General features: G+C 36.9%; 2 protein-coding genes across 4 annotated transcripts; one reads left to right on the top strand and one right to left on the bottom strand.

Moving 5' to 3' along the window:
- The first annotated feature begins 1,291 nt into the window (after positions 1-1,291).
- Positions 1,292-5,687, top strand: LOC115450997 (venom protease). Its single transcript, XM_030179181.2, has 10 exons — positions 1,292-1,433; positions 2,041-2,138; positions 2,371-2,438; positions 2,631-2,692; positions 2,944-3,116; positions 3,409-3,521; positions 3,708-3,860; positions 4,192-4,324; positions 4,820-4,954; positions 5,460-5,687. The coding sequence occupies exons 1-10, from the start codon at positions 1,337-1,339 to the stop codon at positions 5,625-5,627; spliced, it is 1,200 nt and encodes a 399-aa protein (XP_030035041.1). The 5' UTR covers positions 1,292-1,336; the 3' UTR covers positions 5,628-5,687.
- Positions 5,688-6,067: 380 nt separating this feature from the next.
- Positions 6,068-22,317, bottom strand: LOC115454235 (insulin-degrading enzyme). 3 transcript variants are annotated; one of them, XM_037443414.1, is made up of 26 exons: positions 22,127-22,317; positions 20,356-20,529; positions 20,082-20,170; positions 19,549-19,634; positions 19,010-19,131; positions 18,316-18,485; positions 17,928-18,050; positions 17,100-17,302; positions 16,757-16,842; positions 16,188-16,302; positions 15,596-15,733; positions 14,616-14,737; positions 14,095-14,179; positions 13,886-14,014; positions 13,527-13,609; positions 13,100-13,244; positions 12,593-12,748; positions 12,190-12,265; positions 10,542-10,668; positions 10,257-10,327; positions 9,860-10,017; positions 9,430-9,564; positions 9,075-9,203; positions 8,686-8,766; positions 8,387-8,518; positions 6,068-8,167 (listed from the first exon to the last, which is right to left on the bottom strand). In XM_037443414.1, the coding sequence occupies exons 2-26, from the start codon at positions 20,493-20,495 to the stop codon at positions 8,060-8,062; spliced, it is 3,009 nt and encodes a 1,002-aa protein (XP_037299311.1). In that variant the 5' UTR covers positions 20,496-20,529; positions 22,127-22,317; the 3' UTR covers positions 6,068-8,059. The 3 variants fall into 3 exon arrangements, with proteins under 3 accessions (XP_037299311.1, XP_037299309.1, XP_037299310.1); XM_037443412.1 differs by having other exon boundaries at positions 22,074-22,316; XM_037443413.1 differs by lacking the exon at positions 22,127-22,317 and adding an exon at positions 21,970-21,992.
- Positions 22,318-25,721: the final 3,404 nt, after the last annotated feature.

Here is a 25,721-nt window from a genome sequence, read left to right as displayed (position 1 = left end):
TGACAAAATTACTATTTTCAGGTGACTTTAACCGTGGTCTTGGCCATGCCATGCCATGGTCAGCCATGGTCTTCCATCATAATACGAAGCGTTCTTTCGTGGATATCATAAACAGCGCAGATCTTCGGCCTTTGAGGTTATGAGGTTATAGCACAGACCCAAACAGAATTATAATACAAAACATGTGTTTTCGTCAGTAGGTATCATATTGAGAGGAGACCCCTTGTTGTGTGTTCGGCTCAATGTCCTCTACGCCACGATTATGGAGGCTGTTATTAAACTACTAGATTGCGGATGTAAACAAGACAATTAACAGGTTTTTTTTATCAGAAAGACTACAGTTAAGTATATTCAATATGTATTACAAGTATACAACTTGCTTTCAAGATAGTCGGGGTGGCAGTGCTATATGTGAATGAATCAGTTCACATTGACTGAAAATTCACTTATTTATTATACGGGGACGGCATAGCGACCCCACTACACTTGATAGTAAGCGAAGAGTCACCATAGAGTGTCGACTGACAAATTGTGATTATTTTAATGTTTTCATTGACTGTATAATATAGAAAGGAAAATTTTATCACTAGAAGTTAATTTAGAAATGATAAAATTACCTTGTTATTTGTTAAAAATTATAACACCTTGAAAAAATGTGAATTATGACATTTATTTATTTATTTACTTTGATTTTGGCGCTTGTGAGAAAACCCTGCCTATTCGGCCCATATTGGTTTATAGTTTTGTCGAAGGTGGTTTTTTGACCGCTGTGGCCGAAATGCGGCTAGAATGGAATCAATCAATCACTTTACGAAAATATTTTATTTTCTAATTACATAATTTTATATGCCATTATGAAACTGAGCGTCTACAGTACCGACGAGATAGCAATTAGAGCTTATTATGTTCATTTTTACTAATATTATAAAGAGCTAAAGTTACTGAGTGTGTTTGTAGGCCTGTAAGGTCTAATATCTGGAACTACTAATCCTATTTTGAAAATTCTTTCACTATTAGGAACCTACGTTACTTTTGCCACGGAAAAAAAGCGGGATTTTATTTTTTCCGTGCGTTTTATTTATTACGCGCACGGAGCCGTGGTTAAAAGCTAGTAACTTATAAAGTACAAAACTAAAACCGCCTATAAGCTCGTCAGGGCTCTAAACTCAAATCTTACAAAATATGGCTTTAATTACCTATTCGTAAAAACATGAAGGCCAGATGAGCAATACGTTATTAATACAGGTTTTAGTTAAAACATATACGAGGAAAATCGAACCAGCTCAGTAGTATTAGAATATCGCGTGTTGCCAGACGTTTCAGTTTGTTTCGAACTATGGTTTATATTTTAATAATTTTAGTGATTTGCAATTTTAGTTGTATTAGTTGTCAGTCCGGGACAGTGGAAAGCAGGATTCATTTTAAAGATGAAGGTACATATGATATAGCTAATAATTATTAACAATAATTAATAAATACTGTATTTTTTCTTTTTGACACCCTGAACGGTATGGGCGTATTTAAAGACGTCCCAGGAGGAGAGGCAGTGTTCTAGACAAAAAAAATGTGTACTTAAAGATTTTAAAAATTATTTGTTTTTAAAAAAATAAAGTAGTAGTAAGCTGCTTTAAAATACTTAGGGTTGGTCATTCGTCATTCTGGTGTTGACGCAGCCCCCCTGTATGTACGCCTATGATTAACGGTTATTTCCCTTTCCATGTTCTGACAATATTTTCGAAGTAAAATACTTAATATAAAGTTATTATTAGTTATAACATTATTTGCACCTGCTAGTGACGAGTGAGCACCTGGCAGTATAACTTTGGAGCCTAGATACGAATTAAATAGGTGTTAACGGTTAGCGGTTTTGCACACTCAGCCCTAGATTCCAGTTCACAGTGCCATTATACCCCTTACTTACTTAACCTATTTTTCTTAATAATTAAGAAAATTAGGTTATATAAATAAGATTGAAGGATAAATAGTTCATTTATACTTTGGATAATTTCATATTCTCACATTAAAAACCCTTTTATTCAGGGCCGGAATGTTTTGATGCAAATAAAAAGGGCACCTGTGTTAGTGCTCACAGATGCCTTGATGTAGTTAGAAAACTTAAAGACGGAGAGAAACCCACGGTAAGACGGAATTACCATGAATATTTTATTAATTACTTTTTTAATCCTGAAAATATTTACCATTACTTTAAAAATAAATCTTATATTATATCCTAGATAACGCTTCGCTTGTAAAAATAATGGGATTGCCGAATTTTATAAAAGCCTAGGACGTCGCGGGATCTATATTTTTACGAACCTTGTTCTACTATACTAGGTATAAAAGATTAATAATTGGTAATTATTTTTATAGATATGTGGCTACCAAGGCACGGAACCAATGGTGTGTTGTACAGACTGTACTCTGGTTGATAATATTAGGTGAGTATGTTTATGTGTGGGTATCTATCAAGTTCCACTTGGAGAACATGTACTGTACTTAATATAAAACGTTGCATATTATAGATATATTTAAATATGCTGTAAAGTGTTGCTATCACAATGCTATCGCTAGCACAATAAGCAAATCGAATGTAATAAGTGTAGTGTAATTATTTAATATCTTTATTCCAGTAATTTGGTTGTAAGTTCCATATCCGGGTACCTGTGGAAGGATGGTCAGAAAGCGTGGGACAGTAAGTATCCACATTTCACCAGAGTAAATAATGGGTTCATTCTGACTGTATTAGCTTACTAGAGAGTCTTTGTCTAATATTTATTTTTGAGGTAAAGCGTGTTACTTTCGTTTTTTTTTATAAAAATTAATAATTTTACTTTATTTTGTTAGTGTAATTGTGAGTTAATTTACGCAACAGCGTATAATCATAAGGTTTTGATTAAATTGACAATTGTAATCAGGAGTTCATTATGCTATATTTGATCGCAGAGTGTCTGGAATACGTTGACAAGCTGTCGTACCCATGCGCTTCAACCTACTCCCACTACCTCAGCTCCGTTTGGGAGAAAGATAAGGAGTGCAGTATGGTTCAGTTTGTTGGCGTGAGGCGATTTGCCTCGTACAATGGACAACCGGCTAAACGGAACGAGTACCCTCACATGGTAAGTCACAATAGACATCATGTTAATACATGGCAATTGACGATTCGTACTTTCCTAATTTTTGTTTTCCATTCCCGGGATAACTAGACTCATAACTACTGGGCATGGGCAGTAAAAGTATGGCAAGTAAATAAACGTAAGCGCTTACAATGAACTGCAAAATCCTCCAAATCGCTTACTTGTGGACTAGTCTACAGATCATTAGTGATAATTGATATTTTATAAGTTGAGAAAGGACCCATCGATGATGTGTTTAATGATCCTATTAAGCGATTACTTTTCTTTACTGTAGGCTCTGCTCGGCTACGGCGACGACCAGGAGACGGCGCAGTGGCTCTGCGGCGGCTCAGTGATCAGTGATCAATTCATCCTCACGGCCGCACACTGCATCTCTACAAATCTCTTGTAAGAATCCTCACATTTTGAATTCTTTGCTACCTAAATATGCTGCCACCTGGTTTTAAAAACAAAAATACGTAGCCATAGTTTTGATAAGGTTATACCTAATAGCATTGCCAACGAGAGACAATGGCCTTTTAGTTTTAAACTATAAATGAATTCATTATAAATGTGTATATGTATCAATTCCAGGGGTCCAGTACGTTTCGCAGCGCTAGGAATACTGCAGCGATCGGATCCAGTAGAGTTATGGCAAGTTTACAAGATCGGCGGCATAGTTCCCCATCCGCAGTATAAGTCACCTATCAAGTACCACGACATTGCTCTCCTGAAGACTGAAAACAAGTGAGTTTATAATTGTTTATATTAACAAATTTATATAAATATTCATAAGTAAAATTGTTTACATGGTTAGAACTCTCATACGCGACAATCCGGTCGTTTAGGTAACTGCTGAGTCCAAGCAGCATTGTCTATGATAGACCTTGGATACCCTAATCTTGAAAGGAATACAATTAAAAATGTTTGTAGGTATCTTTATATAGTATTGCCGTAACAAGAACGCAATTGGAGATGAAGGGGATTTGCAACGACGAATACAATCTCTCATCTATAAGATGACCAGGACTTTTCCTATAAGAGCTAACATTTGACGAATTATCATGTGATATTTCAGAATAAAGTTTAATGAGAACGTGCTGCCAGCGTGTTTGTTCATAGAGGGCAGGGTGGGTGGGAGTGAGCAGGCTAAAGCGACCGGGTGGGGCGCGCTCGGACATAAACAGACTGCAGCTGACGTTCTGCAAGTGGTAAGTGAGGGTCTAAGACTTTTTTTTTATTGCTTTGAATGACGATACGAGTTTTCCGTTCGCCTGATAGTAAGCGATACGACCGCCCATAAATAGTAGAAACACCATCCATCACCTTGAATTACAAAGTACTGTTTGGTATTCCATTGCGCTCGCCATCCTGAGACACGAAATGTTAAGTCTTACTATGTCCTGTAGTTACACTAGCTATAATATCCTTCAAATCGGAACACAAAAGTGACTAAACGCTGTTGCTCGGCGGCAGAAATAGACATTGCGGTAGTACGTACCCAAGCGGACTATCACATATGAGAGACCTACCACTAGTTTTCTTCTCTTATCCCATTTGGCCGGCGACTGACCCACATTACTTCTGGTAGGTGTCTGATGGTGGCGGCTATCACGAATCCCACTTCTATGCCGACGTTAAGTTATTATTAACTATCTTGTAAACTATCATGAAGACATTCGAAGAATATTATGTTGCCTTTTAAGGTGGACCTTCAAAAGTTCAGTGACGAAGAGTGCGGAAGTACCTACCGTCCTTACCGGCATTTGCCTCAAGGCTACGACAGCGCCACGCAGATGTGCTACGGCGACAAGGGAAAACTGAACATGGACACCTGTGAGGTAATCACTCCTATAACTTGACTCACATCTGTTTAAGGGTTTCTATCGTAAGCACGATAAAAAATCCACCGCATCAACCCGTTTCGAATACGATCTATATCAGTGGCATAACTACGCTCGTGAAGGCTTGTGACAAATTCATGGGTTGGGATCCCTCGCCAGTGCAAAATCCGGCAACATTTTTGTAGGTCAATTAAGACTATTTCTGTTTGCAGAAACTATCAGTAGAATAGCCTGCCCTAATAATTTCTTATGTTTACGCGAATGTTAGACAATAAAATAAAGCTATATTTCGGAATTTATCGCGGTTTTAATTATTTCTCCCTACGTTTCGAAGTTTAGCCTGACCATCAAGCCTGTGCACCAGGACCTTGAGGCAAGTCGGTCCTGATCCTCTTGGATCAGACACACGTGATATTTCGCCCTCACGGCCCCCTATAGTTACTCCTCTGCGAGATTTGAATGTATTATGCGTTTACAATTCTTGTATATGTACACTACACAGGGCGACAGCGGCGGTCCTCTACAGTTCCAGAACTCCTCGCTCCACTGCATACACATAGTAGCGGGTGTGACGTCATTCGGCGACGCGTGCGGGTTTGCGGGCGGCGCCGGGATGTACACACGAGTCTCGCACTATATACCCTGGATCGAGAGCGTTGTATGGCCGTGATTATGAATAATAGCATTATTTATATTTTTATTAATAAAATAATTTTCTTTTGGAAATTTCCCCGCATTAGTGCATTTTTTACCGTTTTAAAACTGAGTGGGTATAGATTAAAAAATAATGTTACGTCAAAGAATAGCTCGACAAGGATTTTAAAATCTCCAATACTTAGAACTTATTTTTTTACAAATCGCTTTTTATTTTTATTTATTTAATTTTAAATCCATTTATTTATACATCTATTATAACACCATAACAGTTTTAACCAATGCGATGTTATACAGATTTAATTTTAACAATCTACTTCAACACATCTATGAGCCATTTCAGTGAATTCTGACAGGTTACATATAAATATATCAAAGTTCTTTTAATTGTAAGTAGTGCAATAACACAAAAACTTACATAATGATATAACCATAATATTCGATAATAAAACAAAATTGATCTCCATGAATTTATTCAACTATTATTCTTAAATTATTAATTAAAAACACATTAAAATATAAATATATATTTGCATGGCAACACCAACAATTAACATTTGAGTGTAAAAAAAGGATAATAAAAGCTGTGATCCACCACGGGGTCCCAAAGTGGGTTGGTGGACGGAAACGTAAGACTAGCGGCCTCTAGTGCCGGGATTGTCAAACTAATTTGAATTGACTTATTACTACTATCATTGACGTCTAATGTCCGATATTATCTACTCTTCAAATTGTGTACTACCTGAGGGTACTGCATTACTATTGGCCCTGCCAAAATCTCTGCGTTATTTTCCATAGAAACACCATTTTTATTAAATGCATCACTCACTACTCATGTAATGCTAAACAACTAAGCGATAAACAGTGTAAAATGTAATTCCTTCAGAAAGAGATGTAAGACGGTATAAGCCTCGATGCTAAGATGTAAGATGAATTCCAATAATTTATAAATGTAATACGATCAAGGCAAATTATTGGTATATTAAATGTAATGCCATTCTGAAAACCCAAAGTCTACCTGATTTACCACAACACTGTTTTGTGCTAGGAGCTATTAAGATTATATTCAATCGCCTATCGGAGTATTAACATCTCATAGTTATTGTTGTAACTGACAAAATAATATTAATCAGTAAGTTACGCTTGATCTATTAGTCACAAGAGTTTTCGAAAATACGATTGCCCGCTACCCAGCGTCTAAAGATTACAAGTCTGGCCTGCGAGTCGTGACACAGAAAGTATGGCGGCAAATTCAAAAAAATATTCCTCATAACCCCAAGTAAACATGAAATAAATGTTTTTAAGAGCGTTGAAATTATATTCATTTTTTAAATAAAAATATAACTGTAAGGTAAACTCATCTCTAATCTTCACAGGATTATAAACACGTAAATGTTCTTGAATTTGCCGTCATATTTCTGTGACACGACTCGTTTGGCCAGTCTATCGTGGATGGCTCATATTTTACTATAGGCATGGGCGCCGGGAAGAGAGTGCAAGTAGGTGCACTTACGACTTCCTGTCCAGTAATAAATCACAAAAACTTTGTCACTGAGTAATTCTGCAACAGTGGAAGCTATCGACCACAGAGGTTTTTTATGTTAAAGCATGTTAAAAAACCCGCGCGATTTGAATTTGAAAAAAGCACTTAATGATATTATGTAGTATAGTGCGTACGCGCAGATGCACCTCCCTAAAACTAATTTCGGCGGCGCCCATACTACAGGCATCGACGCGATGGCTCAACGCACTCTAAAAAAATAGTATGGATTCATCTGATGTTGTCAACACTTCCGTCACGTTTTTCATGATAGAATAATACTGGGCGAAGGCCTACTCCGCGCCGCTAATTATAAGTCCGTCCGTACATATATATACATCAATTTAGTTACCTAATATACAACACAATAGTATATAAATGACCTAAGAGATGATATTAACCAGTTGCTCATTGTCGGCTCCAAAACATTTGGACACTTATACAGGGTCCTTTTGTCATTACGTTACTAAATGAAACCACATACTTATCTGCCTGGAAATAATATTGTATAATAAGTTACTTGAGCCGTAGATGTAAAATAAAAAAGTGTAAGTTTCGAACAAAATAAATATATAATAAAGTTTTACAATAAAAATTTTACACGCCCTAATGTCAGTACTACTACTCTGAGAGAAATCGTCGCAGCCGCAATATCATATGTTCAATCAGAAAAACGCATACGCCATATTCGCAGTAAACTATAAAATGATCAAAAAATCAGAAAACTAAAACCAGGATTTTTGGTGGAAATATTAGTTATTAATGGATGATTTTTGCCACAATGTCAGCAAAGATCAAGACGAGTAGGTGGTTTCATTTAGTAACGCAATGTCAAAATGACCCTGTCCACGTGTTTATATCAGAATCTTGAGTTTCGATAGGCCGATCAGACAACCGCTAGTTTACAGTCACAACTTGCAGTGAGCTCCCTTTCTGGGAATATTGATGAATGGCGCCGGCTGAGGGTACAGCCGCCTCCTGGCCTTGAACTCTACCAGGTCTGTGATCTTAACGGGCTGTAACAAACATTTTGTTTATCAGTAACGGCTAGATATATCGTAGACTGTCTCATGAAAGTTTAGAGTAATCCATCAACATTAGCTTGAGATTGCAATCGCTACAAACTTAGTTTTATTAATCAAGATAATAGCTAGTTTACGTAGACAGGAACGTGAGATGTGTTAGAGGTAAGTATTAAGTAAGTTACGTGGATTGGCTTCACACTCGCTACGTACCTGTGGTTTGGTGTCGCAGGTGTGTGGGTCGGCTTGTCGGTCGCCGTCGTCCCTGCCCGCGCCGCCCTCGGCGACGGAGATCACGTGCACCGACAGCTTCCGTCTCTCCGGAGACTCTGGACTTATGTATTTCTGTTCGATAAATTTCGATATACACAATTAATACGCACAAAAAAATATACCAGAAAGTGGAAATGTATTCAATTCCAATTCTTTATTTTGTAGCGGAATTGGGCAACGTCTTTATCGGGACGCGGTTTTAATATCGCTCCTCAGCAATAAATAGTGATGGCACCAACCTTGTAAAACTCGATGAGTTCCGCTTTATCGATTGTATTCAGCTGTTCTACTTCTACGCGAGGTCGGTCGAAGTTGTACACCTGTGGATATATCAATAATTTACTAGATATTCGCTCCGAAAACTTTGCATTGAATTGTAAAAAAATCTTTTTCTTATCGATATTAATACCTTAAGCGCATCCTTATTTATATCTTTTTTTCCTTGACCATACCTTTTCATAAATATGTTGCTTTGATTTCGAAATTTAAAATAAGCAGCGTAACGATACATATTATTTCCTAGGCAATCGGCACTAGGCCACCGTAGTGGACTAACGCTTACACTCTCTCAGAAGTAGAGAGTATCTTGGCCAGTGATGAGACAGTGTAGTCCAAGGGTTGTGCGTACCTGCACGGTGATCTCGGCCCAGAGCTGCGAGGCCTTGCTGCCCATGCGCTTGGGGCGCTCGAGCTTGTGCGCCGCGAGCGCCGCGCGGTGCTTCAGGAACTCCTCCTCGCTCATCTTCTCCAAATAGTCCTACAGTATTTGTATGCTTTATACCATATAGGAACAATAGTGAATTATACACCAATTTGTGATATTTTATTTTGAATATAAATTGTAGCTGAACTTATATACTAATTAAGTAATACATTTTGTAAGAGATATAATATAAAATCTGAGTACAAATAATTAATTACATATCTTATGAAGTCTCAATTTCAAACTATGAACATTTATATCAGCTTGAACAAAGCCTCACCAAAGCATTTTCGATGAAGGCTTCTATTCTTTCTTCAAGGTAAGCGGGATGCCGATCACTCTGGACTATGATGCGCAGTCCTTGGTCACCGTTGGACCTTCGAACTCCACTGAACACTATATATCCTAATTGTTCCTGGAAAATTAATCTAATATTAAAAAGGGAAATAATATAACAGCGCGTTAACGTGGTGTCGTGCCATGCAGTACTTTTTAATTCAATATGTGGGCGGTGTAAATCCTGTACTTGGGCAGTCGTGTCGCTTATCATCAAGCAAGCAGATTGCCCGTATCGTTATTAATTTGTTTAAAAATATATTTGCTCACAGTATAAAATAATATTGAATGGGATTTCCAGAGAAGGTTGAAGAGCAGATTATTAGTATTATTAAATGGTGGGCTGTGAAGAGTGGGTGTGTAGTGGTGCGCACCTTGGTCCTGAGCACGCTGAAGCAGGGCTCGGCGAGCGTCTGCGCGAGCAGCTCGAGCGCGGCGTTACGGCGCGAGGCGCGCGCGCCGCACGACACGTACACGCATGCGCACGACGACTTGTGCACCTTGTTCTGCGTCTCGCGCAGGTACCACGCGCCTGACACACAACGCACACCACGCATTACATCGTATACGCTGCTCAAGAGTGATCATAATGTGCGCACGAGAGTCCTCGATGCCGACGACATTAAGTCAAACAAGCACATGTACGATACAATGCTATAGAAAAAACCTGACTCGGGAAGCTATACTCCCACCTATAATTTGACCCTGGTAATTTATTTGCATCTTTAAAACAAATTAAAAATCAAATACGACCCAACAATAAATGATTACCTTTTTCCATCTCGACTTCACGGTACAATAGTAATTGTTGAGCGAGGAGCGGTGTGGCATCTTTTGGTAATCTAAAAAGAAAAAAAAGATCTTTTAATAATAATACACAATGAGAATATTGCATTCATTAGTAAAACTGTAGTTCAACATATAATGCCAACCTGCTCTAAGATAACATGGTAGACTAAAGTTTGAACCCTGTCAATAGAAGAGAAGACTCGTGCTCATCAGTAGCAGTATACGATATAGCTGGTATTTTTATTATATAGTTTACTAATAACTTACTTGCTCTCAAAAGTGTCCGCGATCTGTGTAGCTCTCTCGCGAGTGAGGTTGCCGAACATCAAACTCTCCACGTGGACTTTCTTCATGTAACGTTGCGCGAAGTCGTCCAGCTGATCCACCGACATACCTGACGAGTAATGTAGCACATATAGTGAATTATTTATTATGTACTAGCGACCCGTCCCGGCTTAGTCTCGGCAGCAGAATATCAGGGCTTAAAACTATATCCATAAGAAATTGCTTAAGGATTTAACCCAGAAAAAAGTTCTTTCGGGATAAAAATCCCTCTATATATTTTTCTGAGATTAAATTCGCTGGGTAAATTTCGAGTTAATCGCGTTCAGACAGACGCGGGGAACTTTGTTTTATAATATGTAAGAATATTTAATGTTTAAGCGTATGTATTTATAGTTTTTGGTCTTTGCTCCCAACTTTAATAAACATGAAACATACACACTAATATCTCCAATCAAACAATAGGGGACCGGACAAATTTTCCGAAGGTGTTTTAAATTGATCATTGTGGATATAAATAGCCAAGAAAAATAGTATTTTGCACAAATAAAGCTTAAAAAGTACATAAAACCATGCCTAAATGTTAAATAGCTATAATTCCCGCGCAAACGCTACATTATGTCATTTCGTCTCGTGTGACGTCATACGTGGATAAAGCAACTTGACAAGTGTTGTCATTTGAACAGTGATTCAATAATGCCAGATTAGGGTTATTTACCCTAGATTTAGGGTAAAACTGAATCAGCAGGGTATTTTTTTTTATGGTAATTTTTGGGGAAATTCTACAAGTTAAGGTATTAAAGCTATTGTTTCACGGTATTGTAATAAATATTGAGCTTAGAGAAAGATGTTTCCTACAAAAATTGTAGGCCGTGAAACAATTATAATTTTTTATTCAATACAATTTTCGTGTACAGCTAGTTGTTCCTAATAAAATGAGATAATTAAATTAATAATTATTGAAGTGGAAGTGAAGAAAGAAGTGGCGTCTGCATAGATAAGGATATAGAAAATAAAAGTACCGAATTTTTTATGATTGGTTTAGGGGTAAAATTTTAAATTCCAAATAATCCTGGGTTAAAGAGAAATTATGATCTGGCAACACTGCATAGACCGTGTTAATCTCAGGCAATCTCAGGTTACTGTGTAACAACCAGAATTTTATATAAATAAATATTCTATTCCATACCATGTGGCAGCTAAAACATAAATAAATACATCTCATAACCATAACATACAAATGATTTAATTTATTGAAATATTCATCGATTTATTTTAAAGCATTAAAATAACACAACGCGGTATGACATCCAGATGACGTCTGATTGTTTACATTTTACCCACGTGTGACGTCATGCGCCGTGATTGGTGCTTCATTTGCCGTAAAGAATAGACTAAAAATATTATAATTATTGTATTTTGATTTAAAAATACAAATCACAACTCTTTCACAAAAACAAATATGAGATAATATTTTTAATATTACAAACTTTATTTTAAACTGAATTTCAGATTTTTTGGTAATACCTGTCCCCTATTTGGATAAACATAAAAAAATCTAAATGGAATGATTCCTTTATAGCGAGAACTAGTTTATTCTATAATAATGTAATGATTATGGTTGCATGCATACCTGTAGCCGCGTCAAGAAGTTGGCTTCGCGTCCATACGACATCGGACAGACAGAGAGCTTGTTGGAACACTGCGTGCTATAAAAAGAAACAATATTCATTAAGCGGTACAAATATGGAGGAACTTTCGCCATATTATAATAAATGCGCACCAAATATGTTACACGTCGCTAAAAGTCGCGCGGGCGCGTGCTTGCGAGCCGCACGCAAACGCACACGTTCTAATATCCTGAGTCTACGGAATCTTGAATTTTTTGGTTTTTACGTTATTAATGGACCTCAATCCATTCTACGGTGTTGCAGTTAACCAGTATATAAGACAAGTAAATTTAATATACTATCAGTAGCCAATGCTCCTAAAAATCGAGAACTACACCACATCTTCTAGCTTTGTAAATCCCATACCTGGTAAGGTTGTTCCGCCTCAAAGTTCTTGATTGCCCTGATGTGATTTTCCTTCATGATCGCGAACCGCTGCGGATTCGCCGTGAAGTCCACCATCTCGTCGAGAATCTTCTCTAGCAGCACGTGCTGTTTGTCGTCGTACCCTTCGATGGTCACCTGGAGGAGGTGGTCATGTAATGAAGGTTGTATTGTATGAAAGAAGTAGGTATAGAAACTTATAGAAAGAGGAAATTTTATTCAAACAATATACCCTGAATGTTTTGAAGCTCTACTCCCGTACATAAAAAAAATGTTTTTCGTTAATTGATTAATCTATTTTCATGTAGTTCATAATATTATTTAGAGATTATTGTAAAAACATTGGCATGTTGTGTGATATTTTATATTTGACCATTATGAAACGTACATGAACACGATTTTGGAGATATCTAAATATCTAATAATCTACTTGTTGGTCTCTTTGCCTTGCAAGAATATGTAGATATAAATATGTATGTATGGTCTCACGCTGAGTCCGTGCCTGGCGCTGCTGATGGTCCAGCGCAGGCCGGCGAGCTCGGCGGCGTACCCGCACTGCTGCAGCGCGTCCCGCAGCAGCATCACCCACACCGACGTCAGGCTGCAGCTCAGCGGGTCCGCGTACGCCAGGGGACTGCGGACACGTAGTACGAGTCAACATAGAACGTACTGCAATGTAAAGTCATTTTACGACATGGTCAACAAAGCCTCACTAGGTAAAAAGAGACAAAGCGACTGTGTACCCAATACTTGTCTCGTTTCTATGCGTCTGATGTAAAGAAGAATTCTAGAAAAACGTACCAGTGTTGGCCACACGATCCATTCATCTATAACATTTTTTTCTAATATTCATTTGACACTTGAGAGTTGGATATAAAGTCACAATGCATTCTGTATATTTATAGACTATACTAACCTGACAAGATCGAAAGTCATAACCGCCTTCGGGAGATGGAATTCGTTGTCTCTCTTGTACCACAACCTCATTAACGGCGTGTCCTTAAATAATATAAACACACAAACATTATATCCGAGCCGGAACTGTATTCTAGATGATTAGAAACCACGCGCTCTAAGCTGAAAATCTTTTATAGCTTTTTTATAATTATTTTAAATGGGGGCATGTTTAGTCCTCAAATAATTATTTATTACGCAGTATTTGAAGGGCTAAGAGTGCGCGGACTGTGCGCTTGCGCACAGTATAAAATCTACCAGATTTTGGTGGGGTTTGCAATCTCCTAATCTCGTTAGCCAGTACTAGGCTGAATATAATACCTTGATGATAGCGGGTGCGATGGCATCTGCCGTAGGATCCTCGCTGGTCTCCAGGTCGAGCCGCGCCGGGATGAACTCGTTGGGCGGCGGCAAGTGCAGCTCTGGAATGGGCTCCACCGACTTCCACTCCTGACGATAACGCACAGAACATGTGGAAATGTTATTCAAGTACTTACAGCCAAACAATAACAAATGACAACACATCATACCTTAAGCTTAGCTTCATCAATGTCTTCTTGGAGGTACTTAGTCCCGTACCAAGCTTCCGTCTGCGTGCATTTCTCTTCGAAACATCTGTATAGTTTGCATTTTTATAACATTTCAGAATAAACAGCATACTAAAGAGGTTATGCGTATAGGTTTGCAAGATTCCGTGAAGCTTTTATTTAACAATTAGTATAAACGAAATCAGGTATGGCCAGGAAGACTTCATATTCCCGTTGACAATGACGGCAGGCAGAAAAGATGGCGTTGATTAACTAGTCACTTGCCAGCACTCAGAGCCGTCCTTAATGCGTCGAAGATGGTCATAGTGGTGTATTGGTTGATAAGGCTTTAAACTTTATAGGTAAGGAAGGCAAAATGAGATGGACGTAAGGCTGCTACCACACTAGTGATTAGCGAGCGAGTAGACCGAGGACACTAAAACTGTAATGTCACGGCAGTTGGTGCTGCTGGTGAAGGTGTTTAAGAAAGGTAGTTCAAGCAGATGGTAACGGTTGTAACTAACTTGGCGACGACGCCGACGCGTACGTTCTCCGGCGTGAGCATCGCGAGCAACTCCTCGATGAGGTCGGGTCGCCACTCCGTCACCAGGTGGTACGCGCTCAGCACATCCTCCATTGGGAACTCCTGCGCATATACGAATATGACATTAATAAAAGCATTTTTGAACCTGTGACGATATCTATGTATAGAGTCAGCCTCAAAATTATTCAAATCAGATCAAATTTAAAATTACAAATTGCTTTTAATTTTATGTCAACCATCGATTCTCCTTCACAAAGACAATCTCCAAAGATTTTACTTTATTTTAGAATCTAAAATACAGACAAAGAAAAACAAATATTTTGATAGAAGTAAATGTGTAGAATAGTTTTAAAATTTTGAAATTATTCAGCTATTTTAGTAGCCAACATCTACTTGCAAATTTCTTTAACATAATGTGAGTGATATCAGGCAGCGATGATAAATGTGCAACGAAACTAACTGTAGATACTCATTATTTTGGTTCTTGGACATCAAACTTTTCTGCTACGTATGTGATTCGATCATTTATGAAGTGTGCAAAGCCGTATTAGATCAGTTTAATGTAAGAAAGAGTTAAACACCTTTAGTAAAAAGGGGGGTTGTGATCTGTAGCTCTGTATCAGTGATATCGCATATAATTGACATAAGATCGTAGCGATGATGGTCTAAAGGATGCTAAATGAATAACAGATATTATATAGTACCTTCGGTGGGACAAGGGCACAATTGTTATTTTTAACAATTGTGCCCTTGTCCCCTTGTTCTTAAAGAGTTAAGTATACCAATGCGCCTCAAAAGCATTCTTTTAACCTTTGGATTTGTAAGGCGTATTTTATGTAAAATATTTATTTAAAATTTATACAGGCAGAATAACACGATATCAACAAAAAGCTTGAATTGTCTCAAATGAAAATTTACAAAACATCCAATTGTACTTGTACCGAAGGTACGCTATCTGACCTGCAGCAGATGCACGTGTCCGGCGACGAGCGTGCGCGGCTCCTGCGTGTCCTTGAAGCGGAACTCCAGCGCCATGAGGTCGCGCTGCTCCTCCCACACCCAGCGCTGCGGGCCCTCCGCGCGCACCATCGAGATGTACTGCATACATACACGTATAAACATTTACAGTATTCTATAGACACGAACGTCCGTCAAAATATAGACTTAGGACTAAAGTTCGCTGCAGCGCTTAAACATCAATCGTCGTCTAACCAAACTTTTTAAAAATGCAGTGCTTAATCGTTAAATAGAATATAAGTAAAATGGCAACTAATACTGGATTGCAGTTGAGCACAGTGAGTGTTCGGAACGCCAGATCTACTACATAATACATATATATATTTATGGATATAAACAAAAACGTGCAGGCACATTGTATCCAGGGATAGGGGTGCTGTATTCTACACCAAAAATCACATAAAAATACTGGAAAATAATTCTTAAGTTTCTAGAAATGTGTAGTTTATTAACATTATTAATAATTGTTTGAATAGGTATTGCAGAATACAGCTTAATAATAAGTGGAATAAAGATTAAAGTATCAATACAGTACCTGGAAAACTAATGAAATGATATCGTCAATATGCTTCAAGCCGTCTTCCGTCAAGTCCACCTGCACACCGAAGAACCCAAAACCGCGCGCCCCGATCTGCGTGCCGCCAACCAAGCTGTAACACAGAACAAGTAATTTATACATAGCTTTTACCTGCGCCTCCACCGGCGTGCATTAGTTTTTCTTGGATAAAAAATAGCCTAACTGCACACAGGACTAATACAGTTTCGTATTAGTGTCATTTTTTTCAATATCGGTTTATTAAGTCCTGAGATTTGCTCGTTCAAACAAACTCATCAACTTTATATATTAATATAGATTAACACAAATTATGTATAGCGTTCTAATGTACCATAGATATATTATTCCGTTTAGATAATAAGTACCTTGAAATTAAACTAATTTTCGGATTCTATCGCGGTGTTAGTATTTTATTTTCTCCCGACGTTTCGAAGACTTTGCAGCCTTCATGGTCACGGGGTAAAATACTAACACCGCGATAGAATCCGAAAATTAGTTTAATTTCAATGTCTAACATTCGCGTAAACATAAGAAATCATAATAAGTACCTGTTACACCAGCCCCTGGCTTTCAGAGCCGACAGCAGACTGCCGGGGCCCTCATGTCCGAGCAGATGCGACAGGTAGTGGCCTGGCTATAAACAAACACACGTTACTTACACTACTTATATACACTGCTAATATGAAGCTTCCGATTATTTCGTTGATATAAATAAATATGTTGACTATATTTTTTATAATATATTTTTTTTTCTTATATGTATACAATAAAGCTATTGAACACCCTGTACATTACAATGAACAAAAAAATTAAATGAAATAAAAAAAAATCTCATATTGTACTAAAAATAAACCATATTGATCAGGTTATATTGTAGTATATAGTTCTCACCCCACTCTTGTAGTGTTTCCGTGTGTCCGGTATGGGGAAGTCTATGGAGAGAGAGCGGAGGTCCTTGACGGGCAAGCAGTAGAACCGCTTGCGGCGCAGCGCCGGCGGCACGGGGTGCTCCGCCCACCACGGCGCCGTCACCGACCGGTCCTCCACCGCCGAGAACAGCGGCACCACCATCGCCTCCAACTCGTCTAAAGATTCTACAAAAATACAAACATACGGAATTCGCATTGAGGACCACCTCTTTTTTTAAAAGTTGGTTAATAGAAATTAGAACCTTATTTTAGTTGCATATAGCGCAGGATCACGATTCATGAACGGATATTGGAATGGCTTTTCCCCAAACTTCGGGCAATTTATACTAATATTTTATATTTATTATAGAATAATTACAAAAATTGGCGGCTGGCAACCTGGCCGTAAAAAGACTTATGCAAAGGACGTCTTTTAAACGAGCAAAAACGCGTTTTAGGTACGCAGGCTATCTGCGCATTGTCAACACGCACATTTATATGTAAGAGAACACAGTATCAACTGCATCGCGTTCACTGCACATCCTTAACTCTTGGTCTCTCGTGAATCGCCGGCGAGCCAAGACAGCTACATGACATTTGCGTGTGTCACGGGATTATAACCTTATATACTACATATATACTACATAATAAGGTTATTTTTCCGTCACACGCGTAGCTGTCAATGTTTGCCGGCAAACATTCAGCTACCTCACGGGTTAAAAGCGAATAAAATGAATTGTATCTCCGCCAGAGTTAAATAATGATTATAATATTAACATAATTAATAAGTATTTGTAAAGAACTTTTGTACCTTTCCCCATTACAACCAGGGTCATGATGTTGGCAGAGTACCATTTGTTATGGAAGCTAAGCAGCTCTTTCCTTACGTCTATGCCCTTTGCTTTAGGTATTGTCTCTAAGGTCTCCTTATTTCCTGTAACAGAAAACACATTTGATAAATTTAATTTGCCTTAGATTGTTTCAACAAGGCTGTCAAACCCTTCAAATATTAAAAATAAAATCATTAAACTGAAGTTAATACATTAATAAATGAAATAAAAACATGACCTATAAGTTTTATATGTATATTAGACAGTGCTAATGTACGCTCTACTCACTCCGCAAACTGCACTAAGCTTTAAGAGCTAGTTATGTAATGGAGACGCGGCTTTAGACTGCTTGTTTGACACGTTGCTTACCGGTGCCGAACTTGTGGAAAGGGTGCGTGGGCTCGGCGGTGCTCTTGTACAGCTGGTCGAGCCGCCAGGTGTCCGACGACGCGTTCTTCTCGTGCTCCGAGTTGACGGCGCTCAGCTCGCGCCCCGTCGCCGACTCCGTGAACAGCGGACTTATGAAGAACTGCGCGAAACTAAACCAACACACAATCAAACAACGGAATGACGTATCTAATATACGAGTACACCTCCCATGGCGATATGCACCAAGACTTTAAATTAGGTTGACTGAGACACCGCACTGCCCTTTGAAATGTTAAACGACAATCCTGATAATGCTTAGTACTTGCACACAGCAAGCCGCTGCTCAGTGGCAGAAAATGAGTTATCAAGTTTACCACCTATGGCTTAATTATAATCTACTATCATCTATCATGATATGGCAGAGCTATCCACGTTGCAGAGAACCGGCACCATTGGCGCAGTATAGTGACCAGAATAAAGTGATCCATGGAGGGGGCCACGACTCTCAGCGTTGAGGACATCGACGCAAGGAGGAGGACGATCATAGAAATAGTCAAAGTAAAGAATAAGAAAGGATCAGTAGTTATTTTGAAAACAAAATATTGCATTAATTAAAGCCCTAGCAAGATACAAGTAATCAAGCTATATTCATAACTGGTGTTTAAATAAAAGTGATAAAAGCGTTTAGACTCACATGTCGAGAGACTTCGCCAGATGTGCAGGTAACACATCGAAATAGAATGTAGTGTGGTCAGAGGAAGTGGAGGCATTCGAAGACCCGCCATGCTCTGACAGGAACTTGTTGTACTCATTCTCCTGCCAAATTACACAATGAACATTTTAGATAGTAATATATTATTCCCACAAAGCATAAGTAAGGTATCCCCCAACTTCTCTTTCCCTTCCAGTGAAAACCTAACAAACAAAGGATAAGATTTTTTTTACATTATTATTATTTGTTACAATATCTGCTGAATAGCATATATTGGGTATAAATTTAACCTAATGGGTTATTTGTGGTTCATAAGATAGACCTGTTTATTATTATTATTTATGAAAGGCAGACTGATGATGTAGCAGTAGAGATGCATAATATATTTTACTACAGACCCCTGATCATAAACAATATTTTTATATTCTGAATTTTATTTGTATAAAATCAAATAAGCCATGAGATTTGAACAAAAAGTTTTACAAACCGTAAAAACAATTATTTTATATAAGTTTATATACCTCTGGATATTTCTCAGTGCCCAAAAATAACATATGTTCACAGAAGTGTGCCAAGCCAGGCAGTTCCTCGGGATCACTCAGGTACCCTAAAATCATATGCAATGATAAGGTGCTTAGAAAACAAATAAGGGTAACATTGAAGTTTTTTTTTTCTTTATTTAATTAAGAGACATTTAAGATCCAAAAGTTGATCCAGTTTGAATTATTTAAAATGTGCAATTTTGTAAATGTGTTTAGACTTTGTAAAGAAATAAGCATAAAATGTAGAACAGACATCTAAAGAATTTGGTACACAGATACGGAGTGTCCTAGATTAACATAATATCAAGACTGCATTTTTTTGTTCTCTATACCAAGTTTTTGTATTGTAGGAAACAATTTCTACATCGATAAAACAACCAGTCATTTGGAAATGTATAGTAAAATTTTGCTAGTATACAAGGAACTCGAGTCTCATCTAGGCAAAGAATTTTTTTTTTTCTAACTTACGACACCAAAATCATGTCTTAAACAAAATGAATTAATAAACTCACCAACATTCACATCGAGCGCAGCTGCCGATTTATCTGTCGTAGGATCACTCACAAGTAATACCTTGAGCCGATTTGACAACACCAGACCCCTGGAAACATTCACAATAGAAGTATTCAACTAAATGAGGCAACAAGAAGTCCACATGATAATGTGACCACCTCTATGAAAATACCATAAAATAAGAGGAATAATAGCTTTTGTTATTAACAGATCATCTATTCCATAGAGTTCTTAGCTTTCCAAATTGTTATTTGTTATAGAAAACTTGTGTACCTGTAATTTCTTTTATCCTCCTGTGACTTGATAATGTCATCGTAGCGTTTGGTGACACCGCCAGCGGTGACTGTCCCGCCAGGCCCGGCGTGATCGACACGTGGCGGAGCATGCCGTGGTGAAAATTGTGGGGAAGTCATTCCTGAATGACTGCGACGTTGACAGTAAATGTAACTGAAATAATGAATTCAAAATTATTTAATACCTAAGCCTGTAAATTTTCTAGATCCTAAATTCCTTTTCTAGTGTGCGCTAGCTAACTATGCAAGCTTTTAAAAAGAAGTTTGAAACAAATGTTTTTTTTATATAATGTTGTTAAAATTATTATAAAATATTAAATAAAGAAAAAATGATTAATACCCCTTAATTAACATTACATTTATGTTTCAACATACAAACATACATATTTTTTGTTGATATTATTGGATAAAGAAGAATTTATTTATTTATTTATTAGCACTGCCATATTGTACATATAACAGTTCAACAATTATTATAGTCACTGATATGTACAACAAGTACGGCGTACATAACATCACTCAGCGAGTAGCACATTTTTATGGGACCTCAAGACGGTACACATTATATTAATAATAATGAACAATTTTTTGATGGCAGATACAATTTAAAAAACAACAACTTAACTTCTATGACAACAAAAACATGAATAAGCTGAAATAAACCTTGTAATTGTGAGGGTTATGAAAGTAATTTGTAAATCTTGTGTTTAAAGATTGGATAAGAGTCATGGAACACACCTCATTCTTTACAAGTTTTTAAAAACTGATTATACTGGTTGTAGATTCTAATACAGGGTGATTGAAGACCCAAGTTAGTTTTAGAAAAGCTTGTATAAAGAATGTTGCAAACTGGAGTTTATGGGTGATTTCACCGAATTGCAAAGCTAAAACATTTGAGTATATGGTTACAATTAGTTTACTGTTTAAAATCTTATGAAGCTGACACATGTTCTGGAGTTTACGGCGACTAGTGAGAGACATTTTAAATTTAGTCAACCATAGATTATATGAACATCTATGTGAAAAACCAGGAGTGACAAAAGCCAGGTGTTGTGTAAACACTCTCTATATATTCTCTAAGCATTGTAAGTGCACATTGTAAAAGGGGCTCCAAACTGCAGTTGCAAATTTTAGGTGACTGTGCACTAATGCTCTGTACAATATAATTTTCGGTTGTGGTTGGTTAATAATTTTAGTAAGAATGAAATTATTCAGTTTTAACTTTGTATTTACAATGACATTGTTGGTAACACAACAAAAATAAAACAATATTAAAGGAATTTGGAATATTATTTTTTATATCTGTTAGCTATTAAATGAAGAGATATTTAATGGTGCTAGAAATATGCATTAATTATTGGGAATATGATAATAAAATAGAAATTCAGATCCAAACACTTATACAAAGCAATTAACATGAGTACACTGCGCATACTGTAGTGTAAGGATATATCACAGAACACTATCACTCAAGGATGGGGAAATATGAACATACCAAGGTATAAAATTATTATTGAATACTTTCCATCAATATTCGTTAAACTGTAGCGAAAAATACGTATTACTTATTTGTTACATATATTTATATTCAAACCTTTGATATCCCAAAAACACTGAACAAATTGCCCGAATTATTCAAATACTTAGTACCTATTAATAAATAACAAAGTAATAGTTACAATACAATAAAATCCTAACCTATTGAAACTGGCCCGATATGATAGAGTAGGTGAAAAATTGTGGAAACCCACGAGTAAAATCCTCTTTGATGCCAGCTTGAAAGAACAAATAAATTTATTGTAATTAATTGTTACAACAAGTGCGTGATAGTGTCAAATTTAGATATTTTATTAAAATTTTTCCTCGTACTCTTGACGTTGACGTTGACATCACAAAATACCGATTGTATTAAAAAGTTATTGATCGGTATGAAACCCCAAGTGAATACAAGACTTCGTATTTTATTTGAGTTATACATTCTCGTTCTGAAATTCAAAGTAGGTAGGTATGCAGCAACATGACAGTACGAAGTAGGTAGAGGATAAAGAGGCAGCTGCCTAAAGCTATGTTTAGATCTTTCAGCAATTTATTGCGCAGGAATTTCCAAATGCGTTTACAGTTACGATAATATTTTGATAATATTGTACACATACGACTAGCTGCATGTCAGTTTGCCGTGACGGTATAAAACGGTAAAAATCGCTTGCGAAAAATAACTTCTGCAAATTTCCTTGGTATACCTTCGCAAAGAGGTAGTTTTGGGACAAATAAAAAAATACATTAAAAATATCTACTCAACAAAAATACCTCAGAACAAGAACAAGCTTGTCATTGTTCTGAGAAAAATACATAGGTAATAATAATAGCATGTGACTCATATTATGTACTTCTTTGGATTTACTGTAATACTGGCAATACTGCAAAGGTGACAAACCAATGACTAAATATAAAGAGGACAGGCCTCAAAAGTAAGCTATATGAATAAGTTATATTTATGTTAGGGAAATCGACGCAGAATTGTCAATATATATGTCTATCTCTTTTACTCAAAGCTTATTTGGAACGCAAGAAACAAAGACAAAAATAATTGCTTTCTTCGAATATGGCACTATTTCGTTTACTTCAACACACTGGGATCGCCTTGCGGCAGAAACGCCATTTATTGCAGCCCAGTCAGCTAGTACATGTAGTGTCAGTCGATGTAAACAAATCTTCATAAATATTGAATTTAAAGTAATATAATCATATTCTCAATTGTTTGGTTTGTTTATTAGTGTATTTGTTAAATTTCGAAAGTGACTCAGTGTTGTATGAAAGGATGCAAATCGAATTCACGCAAGAAAGACCCAGAAATATCTTTTCATAGGTTAGTAACTGTTTTTACCGAAAATTAGTAAATATCTTTGTATATTTACTTTTAGGATGTGTTTTTATCAATTAAAATTATATGTGGATCTTGATTGATAAGCTTAGAACCCTTTTAGGCGTGATTTATATCCATTAAAATCATTATGTTTGTTTACACACGAGCTTAGGGATGGGTGGATTTGTTTAGAAATTATTGATATCGATATTTTAACAGACGCCCGTTTATCAGTTACGGATTTTGTCTTTGAAAGAATGTTAGAGCACACATCAATATTGTATTATCCAGAACGTATTGTAAAATGAGTGCCACTAAAAAATAAAATATCATTCAGTGCTTGGGCAACAAACGGTATTAGACGTAGTAGAGATGTTCTCCATGAATTATATGACAGAAGGTCCTTTACACCCAATGTCGAATTTAATAATTATGTGAGAACATACTCTCAAATTTTTAAACGTGTATGTAGGTATGCTAAAGCTGCCTATATCAGTAGTCATATTAAAAACTCAGATAATAGAATTCAAACTACTTGGAAAATTATTAATACTGAAACTGGCAAAAATAAAACTAATGACAAGATTTTATTGAACATTAATGACGAGCTAGTTTCAGATAAATATAGAATAGCTAATTACTTTGAACATTTTTTTACTAACATACCTTTTGAAACGACAAAATGTCTGCCATCCTCACCAGGGGCAGCTGAGTCGTTCTTAAAACAAAATGTTGATCTGTCGATTCCAAATTTCGAATTTGAGTTTGTCACGCACTCTGATATAATAAAAAGTATTTAAGAGCTTAAACATAAAAGCACTGAAGACCTATGGGGTTTATCTGTTAAAGCGTTGCAGTCAGTAATAGACAACATTGCCCCAATTCTTGCGGAAATCTTTAACTGCTGCGTCAGAGACGGCATATTTCCTGATCTTATGAAGGTTAGTAAAGTAGTACCAATTTTTAAAGCAGGTTGTTCTAACACCCCCTCTCATTTCAGACCTATTTCTATTTTACCAGCCTTAAGTAAGGTATTTGAAAAACTAATGCTTAACCAAATGCTGGTGTTTTTAATAAAAATGGGATCTTACATAATAGACAATTCGGCTTTACAAAGGCAGATCCACGCAAGATGCTGGACGTGCTTTAGTCAAAGCTGTGTTAGATGCTTGGGAGGGATCCCAGGATGCACTGGGGGTCTTTTGTGATCTTTCCAAGGCATTCGATTGCGTCGATCACAAAACCCTCATTTTAAAGCTTCATTATTATGGTATTAGAGGAATTGGACTTAAACTAATATCTTCATATTTATCAGGTCGAAATCAAAAAGTATTTATCGACAACGTCTCCTCTGCCGGGTCCGCAGTTAGAATTGGGGTTCCCCAGGGTTCCATATTGGGTCCATTCCTATTCTTAGTTTACATAAATGACCTGCCTTACATGGTTGATAATATGGCAGATGTAGTATTGTTCGCTGACGACACTTCGATTATTTTTAAGTTAAATAGAAGGGATGAGAATCTCGGTGAGCCACATAAAGTACTTAGTTTGATTTCTGACTGGTGTCTCTCTTCTAATAATTTACTTTTAAATGCCGCAAAAACGAAATGTGTCAGATTTTCGTTACTGAATAAAAAGGAACTAAATATTGATTTAGTTGGGGATAAATTAGAATTAGTTCCCTTAACGGTCTTCCTCGGGGTTTCAATCGATAGTAAATTGCAATGGGGCCCCATATTCTAAAAATTTCTAGTAAACTGAGCTCTGCCGTGTTTGCTATTAGGAAGATTAGACAATTAACTGACGTGGCTACGGCAAGGCTAGTGTATTTTGCATACTTCCACAGCATTATGTCCTATTGTATTCTTCTGTGGGGGTCTGCTGCAGATCTGCAGACCATTTTTATCTTGCAGAAACGAGCGATTAGAGCTATTTACAACCTTCGCTCTCATGATTCCCTTAGGCAAATGTTTAAGGAGGTGAATATACTGACTTTGCCGGCCGAGTATATTTTTCAGAATATAATGTACGTACGTAAAAACTTAGTACTTTTATTAAAAACAGTGACTTGCATAGTCTAAATACCAGAAATAAAAATAAATTGGTTGTCCCTAATCATAGGCTCTGTAAAACCAATAAATCTTTCTTAGTTAATAGCATTAAGTTCTATAATAAACTTCCCTTCGAAATTACCAATTTGACCGAACAAAAATTCAAGTGTTATGTTAAGCGTGAATTAATGTGTAAAGGATACTATACTGTATCTGATTACCTTAATGATAAGACGGTTTGGAAAGTTTGTCCTGCACACAATGACCCACCATGTTAGCACACATTAGTAATTAATTAACTGCCTAAAATGTCTTTGTTACATGTCTCACATGCTATTTTTTTATAATAATGACATTTCTATAGTTCTAATTTGACATAATCATATCATATCTTAATGAAATGTAATTTTTGAAAGACGACCACCCGATCAT

Source organism: Manduca sexta, chromosome 26 (assembly GCF_014839805.1).
Source record: "Manduca sexta isolate Smith_Timp_Sample1 chromosome 26, JHU_Msex_v1.0, whole genome shotgun sequence".
NCBI lineage: Eukaryota > Metazoa > Arthropoda > Insecta > Lepidoptera > Sphingidae > Manduca > Manduca sexta.
This window is presented reverse-complemented; position numbering and strand designations above follow the sequence as displayed.

Coding starts and splice junctions, on each gene's coding strand:
- LOC115450997 (XM_030179181.2), top strand. CDS start 1,337: ATGGTTTATATTTTAATAATTTTAGTGATTTGCAATTTTAGTTGTATT. Junction 1,434..2,040: donor GATTCATTTTAAAGATGAAG/GTACATATGATA, acceptor CCTTTTATTCAG/GGCCGGAATGTTTTGATGCA. Junction 2,693..2,943: donor TGGTCAGAAAGCGTGGGACA/GTAAGTATCCAC, acceptor ATTTGATCGCAG/AGTGTCTGGAATACGTTGAC.
- LOC115454235 (XM_037443414.1), bottom strand. CDS start 20,495: ATGACTTCCCCACAATTTTCACCACGGCATGCTCCGCCACGTGTCGAT. Junction 17,303..17,927: donor CCTGGTTGTAATGGGGAAAG/GTACAAAAGTTC, acceptor GTATTTTTGTAG/AATCTTTAGACGAGTTGGAG. Junction 14,180..14,615: donor CGCGTCGGCGTCGTCGCCAA/GTTAGTTACAAC, acceptor CAAACTATACAG/ATGTTTCGAAGAGAAATGCA.